Below are 10,409 nucleotides of genomic sequence, written 5' to 3'. Positions count from 1 at the left end.
ACCACACAAAAAATAATATAGAGCGATCACTCAAATCCGCGTCTCCTGCTCTAAAAAATTGCGACTAACCACCACACCACACGTAACTTAGTGGTTAAAAATAAACAATAATTGTATTTGAATAAATATTTCAACACCTATTTATATGATATATATAACAACCGTAGCAAAAAACGGGCAACTGGCCAGTATAGGGTAAAGATGTAATCACGTGTTTAGATGGATACATACATACGTACGTATATATAGGGTGTTTGGTTTACAGAGACTAGTTTTTAATTAGTCCATTTTATTTTATTTTATTTTATTTTAGTCTCTAGTTTGCTAAATACGGAAACTAAAATACAATTTTAATTTTCATATTCAATAATTTAGAAACTAAAATAAAATAAAATAGATAACTAATTAGTCACTAGAACCAAATACCCGTACATGCCTCTAAGTTTATGATTCAGCGTGATCAGTGGATCGAATTTATCACTGCCTTTTATTTTTATTACAAAGAAGTAAGAATATCGGTCAATAACAAAATTAAATGCCCCATGGTTGATATTCCACCGACCCACTGTCCTGGAGTCGTTTATAGGCTCAAGGTATATGCGTACCGCGTACGTATACGCTTAAGGTCTTGTTCGTTTGTGTCGGATTGGTGGGTCGGAACGATTTTTAACCGGATTGATTCTCTAATTTATATAAACTTTGGTTAGGGCTTGTTCGTTTCTATCAGATTGCACCTGGAATTATTCTACCTAATCAAAGTTTATATAAATTAGAGAAGCAATCCGGTTAGGAATCGTTCCGACCCACCAATCCGGTAGAAACGAACAAGGCTTTAGGCCTTGTTCGTTTCTGCTGGATTGGTGGGTCGGAACGATTCCGGACCGGATTGCTTCTCTAATTTATATAAACTTTGATTAGCTGGAACGATTCCGGGTGTAATCCGACGGAAACGAACAAGGCCTTAGTTGAAACGATTCCGGGTGCAATCCGATAGAAACGAACAAGGCCTAAGTGCGCATATACACGTGTTCATCTGAGTGTTTACGTCTGCACGATTTTCTATGCGGTTAAAAGTACACCTTCACGTATTGCATCTAAAGTAATTAACACTGGGCATGCATTGTTTGACAGGCTTTAGTTTTGATGTTGCAGCTCGTCTTTCACTTATTTTGTTTACATAGCACCATCAAGAGCAATGATTCCAAAGTTACGTCGTACTAATTATTTAGACATAGATTCTTTATTGGTTGCCACATCAGTATTACTATTTTTTTCCTTTCCTTTCAGATAATGTTTTCCGATTATTTGATCCTATGCACATTTAGCACTAATTAATGTTTCTCATGTTTGGTCTCAGGAGCTAAAATAAAAATGACTAAAGTTTAATCACATAAGAGCTAAGAATTCCAAACATAAAAGCTAAAAATGACTAAATTACTTTTAATTCCTTCATATTTGGTTCTTTAGCTCCTAAATAATAAAACTTTACTCATTTTTGTTCTAGCTCATAGAATCCAAACAGACGTATGGACGACTTATTGTGAATTCTAGCCACATAAATACTACATTTGTCTTAAAATAAAATTCATTTTATATTTTTAGTTGATTTATACAATAAGTAATCTATTTGTTTTACTTTGTCTAGTTTTATAATTATTATTTAAATATAAATATAAAATTAAAAGCTAAAACGACATATTTTGAGACGATGATATTACTTTGGCTGCCATGTGAGGAGAGAGTGTCGCGCTATGGCGGTTGGCGGTGGTCAGAGCGAATAGAACGAAACACGAAACACGAAAGTGAGGCAGAATTGGTACATCGCGTCCGTAGGTTAAGAATCCTATGACTCATTTTTTTTCATTCAACAGTGTTCACATAAGATCAAACCGAAGGGAAAAACCAACAATTAAGAAAAAAAAATCATGTAGTATAGACTCCATGGCCGATAGGGAGTGACTAGTGAGAGAAAAAGAATAGCTTTTTTATGGAAGACTAGAGAGGGAAGAAAGTTGAAAAAATGTGAAACGCACAGGACACAGGGCCACAGGCAGTCAGGCACATCAGTAGCAGTAGAGAGCTGTAGCCAGGGCGCAGGGGACTACTAGAGCCATTTATTAAAGAGCCATCGTCTGCACAAACGATCCTCCATCCAAGTCTTTCTTCCCATCCCTTCCTCTCCTCGGTCAAACCGCCTTTCTCTCCCCTACTCTTCTCCCTCCCTCCCCGTCTCTCTCTCTCTCTAAAAAAAGTGGCGCCCGGAGAACCGAGAGGCCGGAGAAAGAAAGGCGGAAAGAGGGAGCAAAATCTCACTTTGCTGGGAGTTCTTTCCTCTGTTTCCGACTCCTTTGTTCTCTTAGTGTTCTTGGTTGGTGGAATGGAAGCTCAGCAGCTCCATTTGTGTTCCAGAGATCTTCGTCGTTCTCGTTCCCCTCGTGTGTAGCCTTTGGTAGGTTGGTGGAAGGGCGAGGCACACAAGAAAATTGATAGAGGAGGAATCCCCATTTTCAGCTCTTCGTGTTTTTTGTAGGAGGAATTCCCGTTCACATGATCCGTGCCTGGACGTGACGGTTTTGCCACGCTCTGCTGCTTCCCTTTCGGGGAGAAGAGGACTCGACTCAAATCATTTGGTATCGCAGACGTCGCCCTTCCCAGTTCAGGTGCCAGTTGCAGGTCCTCTCCTGTATTATTTTGATGACTGTAACTTTTCTTGTATATGGGTTTATGATGAAGGCGGATAGGTCGGCATAGAATTTTGCCTTCTTTTTTCAGAGTAGTTGAGGTTTGATGAGATCGTTTGGGGATCGCAATCTGTTTTTCTCATTTCAGTTGGCGATTAATTGTTTTCTTGTGGGAAAGTTTGCCGCTTGGTTTGATATTTACTTGCTTGGGCTGTAGATTGGGTTCTTTATCCTGCATGCGAATGTGTTTTGGGTCACACGTTAATGAATTTTCTGGATTTCTTTTGTAAAGGTTGCAGTTTGTTTTAGTAGATTTGCAACTCTTCGATTCCTGTATTTGGCTGCTGTCATCTCAATTTATTTTAGTCGACGTTTGTTTACTGGAGTTCAGTTGCTGTGTGCTATTGGCCATACCGCCATTTACAATTTATTTGGCCTTTTTGTTCTGCCTTTTGGCTATTTCTTCTTTCATCTGATCCTGATTGGTTTTCAACTTCTGTTTTCCTCGCTATGTAAAGAGAAAGGGGAAATGTTTTTTTTTGCTCAATTTTACTACCGGTTCTTTGGGTTAATCTCGGCAAACGATGACTCTAGATAGGCTTTATGTTTGGGCTGCCGTGGTATGGGTTGTTCGAGGAGGCCTTTCGCCGGCTGCCCAGCACTCTTGTTAAGGTTTTGGGCCCGGTTCCTTAAGTCTAGGTCAATTCCATCCTTTTTAATTGAGAGGTAGAGCTCCTGCACGTTAAAAAAAACCAAATGTTTCAACATGACTAATGCGATGCTTACTACATGGCACTTTTTTCAGTTGAGAGAGATTTCTGGCATGTCCGGCGCAAGTAACTATGGATCCCTCATCGATGAATGGTTGCTGCCCCCTACACCAAGCCCAAGAACTCTCATGTCTAGCTTCCTGAATGAAGAATTCAGCTCTGCGCCATTCTCTGGTCCCCATGATCAATCTGAAAAGAGCAGAGAAGTTTTGAATTCGAGCGATGAGGTTCCTTCACATGCTGTCAAAGGCCCATTTCAAAATGGTTTCCCAAATTTGTTCAGTGCTAAATCAAACTCCAATGGTGGTTTGGCGGAGCGCAGGGCTGCGAGAGCAGGTTTCAGTGTCCCGAAAATTGATACTTCTCGAGTTGGTTCATCCACAGTTATTCGATCTCCTGTGTCAATTCCACCTGGTCTAAGTCCAACTACACTTCTTGAGTCTCCTGTTTTTCTTTACAATAAAATGGTATGTGATATTTCCTTAATTGGTTTCTTCTGCTCTCAATATTTATCTGTTACACTGTTATCCAATTTTGAAATAACTCATAATTGGAGGAAGCACCGAAGACTTTCATATTGCAAAGTTTGGTACAGTATAGAAGGAATTGATTGCTGCTTACTGTATAGAACATGGTTTTCTGCAGTATACTTATGTATGACAACAACACCGATTGTTGTCTACTGTGCAAAATATTGTATACTAGAAATATAGTTATCTGATTGGTGTCTTAGAAGCTTGGCTTATGTTTTGATTCTATAGCTGCTAGTTTGGACCAACACTTACAAATCCATCTCTGTGCCTGCCCTTTAATATTTTCCTTGCGGACTTAGCTGAATTGGTTATGATATATTGCAGGCACAACCGTCTCCAACCACTGGCACATTGCCATTTTTGATGGCTACGAATGATAAGTCAACAATATCACCAGCTGCCAAGATAACTGAAGATTCTACATTTGATAATGATGTGTTTTCTTTCCAACCCCACTTAGGTTCTGAACAAACAGGGTTCTCTACTGCAGAAAAGGTGATTTCCTTGATTGTTAGTATCTACCTGTATTTTTCCTCCTTTTTGCAGTGCAGTGTTATAATACTATTTGGCTTCCTTCTATTGCCAACCTCACTACAAAATTTCCTCTTTTTGTTTTTTTGGTACAAAGCACCTTTTAATTGATTCATGTGCCAGAAAAATGTTTTTTATCTACAGGACTATGGTGCCTATGAGAGAAAGCAGTCCTTGTCGAATATTCATCAGCAGGAATCCAGTCTCCAGTCAAGCTTTACCGCAGTCAAGGATAACACTAGTGCAACAATTGTTAAAGCGAAGCCATCTTCTAGTTCCATGTTCAGTGATAGTCACTATTCAGCTGATCAACAGCAAGCTGACGAGACAAACATAAAGGTGCAAGGCAAAGGTGTGGAGGCTAGATCAGCTGCTTTTGCTCCTGTATCAGCGCACAGTGATGCATCTCTCCTGGAGTCTCAAGAAGCACTTGATGTCTCCTCAACACTGTCTAATGAAGAGGACGAGAGGGCAACGCATGGCACTGTTTCTATAGAGTGTGATGGTGATGAAGCTGATGCTGTATCTAAAAGAAGGTTAGTATCGTCCATCAGGTAAAACTTGATGCAGGTATTGCACTGAATCCACTGATACTCTTTTTCAGGAAGCTGGAACTAGATGCTTTAGAAGCTACTGCTACTGCTACTACCTCCACCACCAATACCATCGACATGGGGCCTGCAGCCTCAAGAGCTGTCCGGGAGCCTAGGGTTGTTGTTCAGACCACAAGTGAGGTTGACATTCTTGACGACGGTTATCGGTGGCGCAAGTATGGGCAGAAGGTTGTTAAGGGCAATCCAAATCCAAGGTCTCACTTTCACTAACATTTCTTACACTACTAAACTGTACTCCATCCCCTGAAATTAGCAGGCATTGATTCACTTGTCTGCAGGAGCTACTACAAATGTACAAACCCGGGCTGTTCAGTGCGCAAGCATGTGGAAAGAGCATCACACGATCTGAAATCAGTCATCACAACGTATGAGGGAAAGCACAACCATGAAGTTCCAGCAGCCAGAAATAGTGGGCAAGGCAGTTCCAGCGCTCCATCTGCATCACAAGCTGTTGGTTCTCATCGTAGGCAAGAACCTGCACAGGCCAGCTTTGCTCACTTTGGTACGGCCTCTTTCAGCTCGTTCGGTCTCCCACCGAGTGGTCAGTTGGGACCAACAACTGGCAATTTCGGCTTCGGGATGGTTCCGCCAGGCATGACGATCCCAGTGCCCTCTCTAGGATCACTTGCCCCTGTAAAGATGGTTGGAAATTCATCAACTATGCAGGGCTACCCAGGGCTTATGGTGCCGGGAGAACCAAAGGCAGAGCCTGTCTCGCAACCACTTATCCAAATGGCAAATGCATCTCCACCAGCTTACCAACAGATATTGAGCAGGCCTCCTTTCGGTCATCAGATGTAAATAATAGGAAAGAGAAAGGGGATAATAGATTTGCTTCAGCTTGTATACATGATAGCTACGCTGCAACATGGCTTTAGTGTTCATGGATCGTCCAATTTTTTATTTCTATTTTATTTTTCTGCCCACGCATGTCTTTGAAGCAAAGAATGCTGAGGATGATACCCTGTCGTGCCTGTTGTAATCACGTAAAGGATACCTTTCGTCTTTTTGAGACTCGAAATTGGAAAACGACCAATCAAAATTTCTGGTTGCGAATGCAAATCTGATGAATTGTGCTGCCGGACTTGCAGTATACAACTGTTCTTTTTAGATAATGGAAGAGTTGTAGCTTCAAACCTTTTCAAAGTAAAAACATCAGTCCACAATTGTTACAACTATCATGGAGACTGAAGGTCAGCGGTTAAGCCGGTAGCTTTGAACTTTTGGGCATAAACCGCTTGCATTTTCGTGTTGCTGCACCAGGTATTTCAGGTCTGGAACTGATGAAAATCAAGTGTGCTCTAAATGAAACACCTCTTTTTTGTTGCCGGTTCATTTTTATATTGTTTCATGCTAAATGGCCAACCTTATAGTCAACATCGTTATATGAATATTTTTATTATTGGCTCTAAATGACATGGCAAGGATTTAGAGCCCAATGTAAGCACTGTTATTAAACTTGTTCTAAAGAGATGAGATTCACAAACCACGAGTTAGAAGTGCTCCATGACGAGCGCGCACGCGTGTAAGAGCCGCCAACCTAGTCTACGCCGGGTTCCTCACCACGGAGCCGTTGAACACGACGATCTCGTCGCCGGCGGCCACACCGTGCCACTCGAAGGATCTCGACTCGTCCATCACGCTCTGTTCATGTATGAAGAAGTAGGCGCCGTCGCGCGGGAGCGGGAACCGTGCCCCCGCCCCGCGCGCGCGCTCCAGCTCCGCCCGCAGCACCGACACCGCGGCGCGCGCGCCCACGGCCATCTCCACGCGTCCCTCGGCGCACCCCGACACGACGATCACCCGCAGCGGCGGCACCGGTCCCTCGCCACGCCTCTTCTCCGTCCTCTTGTCATGCGGTTGCTGCAGGTGCTGGCCGTCGAGGAGGGCAACGTGGATGACGGAGCCCTCCACGATGCCGTGCCGCTCGATGCCGCCGCCGTCGACGTCCTCGAGCACGGCGCCGTTGTGGAGGAGCGTCGTGGCGGCCGCGGGCCAGCCTCGGCAGCTCTGGAGCTTCTCCTTGACGTCCTGCACGGTGTCGAAGTAGCCCACCTCCATCTTGAAGGCCTCCTCGCCTGAGCACACGAAGGTCACGTCCATGCCCAGAGGTGCCGATCAAGGTCCTACTTAGTACCAGGCTACCAGCAGGTTAGAGGCAGCCATGGACATGGCCCGGCATATATATCATGGACGGAATGCATCATGTGTGACTCTCCGCCATCTCCCCGATCTGTTGGTTAGCCGCAACCGCAAGGATTTTCAGTGAGCAATCACCATGCAATGAGACGCCATTTTTTTAAGAGGAGGTTTTATTCCAATCTCTACACGAGTTATGCATGTAATGAGGCGCCATTGCCCATTGGCCTTGAGAAGTTCAGACTGTACACATGACAGACGCTTGTACTGTTGTTCTTGCAGATGTCATGCAAATTGCAGTGATGCAAACGAGGCTATTGTGATACTGTCCTTGCCTTCGATAAACCTCACAGAATGGGCATGGCTCCTAGGTTGAGATTGCTCATTGCTCGGCGTGCTGTTTTGAGCTGCAGTTAACTCAGGAGGGAGCAGCTCATATTGTCATGAGCAAGTTGTGATAGAACACGTTTATTCTGCCTGGTGCGCTGTCTCTCTGCGTGTGTGTTCTTGGTTTTGGCCAGCCAAGACGACAGACGATTACTTTGTGCTCTCTGCTGGATCCTCATTGTAATTTGTATATTTTTTTTTGAGAAACACTCATTGTAATTTGTATAAACGCAATCTATACTCCAAAAGCCCATTGATGTCAAGGGGCCAGTTGGACATACATAGTTCATGTGACATAAACTCAATCACACACATCTAAGTGATAAAATAGGTGAATAGACAGTGAGAGTTTAAACACACACATAGTGAATGTGACATAAATAGTTCAAACAGACATAGTTGATCAACAACTGGATGGTGATAACAAACGGATTGGTGAAAACAATTATCTTCAGCTCCTGAATTTAGGTCCTTTTTCTTCTTTTTTGGAGCTGCAGCTGGCACATTGGCACTAACTTTTCTACTGATGATGTTTATAGTTACACTTACACTCGCTTGCTTCAGGTCTTGGGTTCTTGGCCATCAACTCTATAGAAGAAGAGCCGCATGGTCTAGTAGCCAATAGCCACCCGTGGACTGGCAATCGTCCTGATGACATTCTTTTTTTAAGAGAGGCAAAAGATTTCTCCACCCACTAACAGAATAAAAAAATTACAAAAACAACAGAGTGGGGGAGGAAAAAAAGAGTAAACAAAGGGAAGCCAGAACCACTGAACAAGCGTGCACACTCCCTAGAGCAAGAAACAAGAATACCCTGACACTGAAGAGCAAGATTAAGATGGAAAACTGGCAATACTTGTTCGACAATCATCATTTACAGACTAGTTATTCCTCCTCCGACGAGCTTTTCACCAACTGAGAAACTTGTTCTGCCGTTCTTTGCTGTTGTTGACAAATTTCGTTGTTTCTTTCCAACCATATGGTCCACCAAAAGTAAATCAGAAGACCGTCGAAACTTTTCCTTGATTGTTTGCTACAGAGGGTTCTTAGTCTTCTCCACCAAGCGTAGAGGGATCCAGTATTAGGGGTACCGCTCAAGAACCGCAGATCAGCCCAAGCTAAAATCATGTTCCACACTATTCCGGTGAAGGAGCAATCCTTACAAAGATGAGTCGCTGTCTCATAGACAAATTACATAGACAACAAATTGGGTTGTAAGACCTTTCCTTTTTTTGAAGGTTGTCTGTGGTTAAAATTCTGTTGTGCAACAACGTCCATGCGAAAAACTGACATTTTGGTTCCGTTCTTGCTTTCCAAATGGGACTGATTTTAATTCTACAAAAGTTCGTTGTAAACTGAATTTTGTAGGCATTACTTGTGTTGTATTGCTCATCCGTCGTCTATTGCATGCCATAGGGAGGCGAATTCTATCACTTCCTCCTCCGCGTATAAGAGAACAAAATTGTATCCAGTAATTGTTTCGAAGTGCTTTGAACACCGTGATGTTCTTCCTCCTTGCTTTCTTGTATAAACTCGGTGCAATAGCCCTTGGAGCCCTGTCCTTCAATCCAACTTGATCCTCAGAAATCTGCCATATTTCCATTGCCAATGTTCACAATTATGGATGCATTAAAGAGATTCACATCAGTCCTGTCATATGGTAATTGCATGCTGGCCCACGCCCTGATGACATTCTGAAAATGCATTAAGGACACATGAGTAAGCTTTGAGTAAATATGCATTAGGTATGTCATTTATAAGTTGGTAAAATTATCTTGTCACTTGCACATGGAGCCTTTCTTTTCCTTTCAGATGTGGAGTACGACTTGGTACAGAGTGCACTTGGCCATTTGGTCCAGCATTAGAAGGTGAACCAGTAGGGGCATTTGGAGCAGCATTAGAGTGTGAATGAACGAGTTACAATATTTGGTCCAGCATTAAAATGTGAGCCACTATGTGCACTTACCTAGACACATGATGATCTATTACATCTAGGGACCGTTTGGATCTATTTATTTTAAAGGAATTAGAATTCAAATTATTTGTTTGAAATTTGACATTCCACCACTTTCCAAAGTTTAGATACAAGCACATCCCAAATTCATAAGATAAGGGATGGGAATTGATTTTGTCGGTGTTTCGGACCCGGGGGACCCTCAACCGGACCAACTAGTGAATTTTGTGCCGCGTGCCCCTGTCCAGATGGGTTGATGCAAGATGGAACACAAGAGGAGGAATGAGGCTTATATTATCTTGCACCAGGGGTGCTTGCAGTAGGGGTTACAAGCTTCACGAGAGAGAGAACGGGTCCTAGGCCTCCTGAGGAGTCTAGTGTTGCGGAGTGGAGCTCGATGTTTGAGTGAGTCCGTCTCCGTTGTCCTTGCTGCCCGTGCTCTCCTCTCCCCCCCGGAGAAGGCCCTGGGCATCCCCTTTTATAGATACAAGGAGATGGTCCAGCTGTACATATGGGGGTGTTGCTATGTGCTAACGTGGCCGACGGAGGAGTGCCTGAGCCCTGTATGAAGCGTAGCTGGCGGTGTGGCCCTAGGTCCTGCTGACGTTTCTTTGCCTTCGTAGAGAGCTCGAGGGCTATCGACGTCATAGATGCACGCGGGGAGCCATCATTACCTGTGGCCGGAGTAATCTAGATGTGACTCCGGTCTTGTTCCTTCGTAGCCTGAGGTGGCTAGCTAGAGGTAGGGTAATGATGTATCCCCTGTAGCGTAGTCGGTCCGAGGCCGAGGTTGGGTGAGG

The 10,409-nt window shown here is 43.6% G+C and overlaps 2 protein-coding genes across 6 annotated transcripts; one reads left to right on the top strand and one right to left on the bottom strand.

The window, feature by feature from the left end:
- Positions 1-2,147: 2,147 nt before the first annotated feature.
- LOC100384128 (putative WRKY transcription factor 34) lies at positions 2,148-6,191 on the top strand. 5 transcript variants are annotated; one of them, XM_035964963.1, is made up of 8 exons: positions 2,148-2,449; positions 2,531-2,660; positions 3,280-3,407; positions 3,487-3,918; positions 4,309-4,479; positions 4,660-5,051; positions 5,120-5,323; positions 5,408-6,191. In XM_035964963.1, the coding sequence occupies exons 4-8, from the start codon at positions 3,505-3,507 to the stop codon at positions 5,928-5,930; spliced, it is 1,704 nt and encodes a 567-aa protein (XP_035820856.1). In that variant the 5' UTR covers positions 2,148-2,449; positions 2,531-2,660; positions 3,280-3,407; positions 3,487-3,504; the 3' UTR covers positions 5,931-6,191.
- On the bottom strand, positions 6,050-7,872 carry LOC103647529 (Ubiquitin-like superfamily protein). Its single transcript, XM_008672054.2, has one exon. It carries the CDS (start codon positions 7,230-7,232, stop codon positions 6,675-6,677), a length of 558 nt encoding a protein of 185 aa, XP_008670276.1. The 5' UTR covers positions 7,233-7,872; the 3' UTR covers positions 6,050-6,674.
- Between the last annotated feature and the right edge of the window lie 2,537 nt (positions 7,873-10,409).

Source organism: Zea mays, chromosome 2 (genome assembly GCF_902167145.1).
Source record: "Zea mays cultivar B73 chromosome 2, Zm-B73-REFERENCE-NAM-5.0, whole genome shotgun sequence".
NCBI classification, from domain to species: Eukaryota; Viridiplantae; Streptophyta; class Magnoliopsida; order Poales; family Poaceae; genus Zea; species Zea mays.
This window is presented reverse-complemented; position numbering and strand designations above follow the sequence as displayed.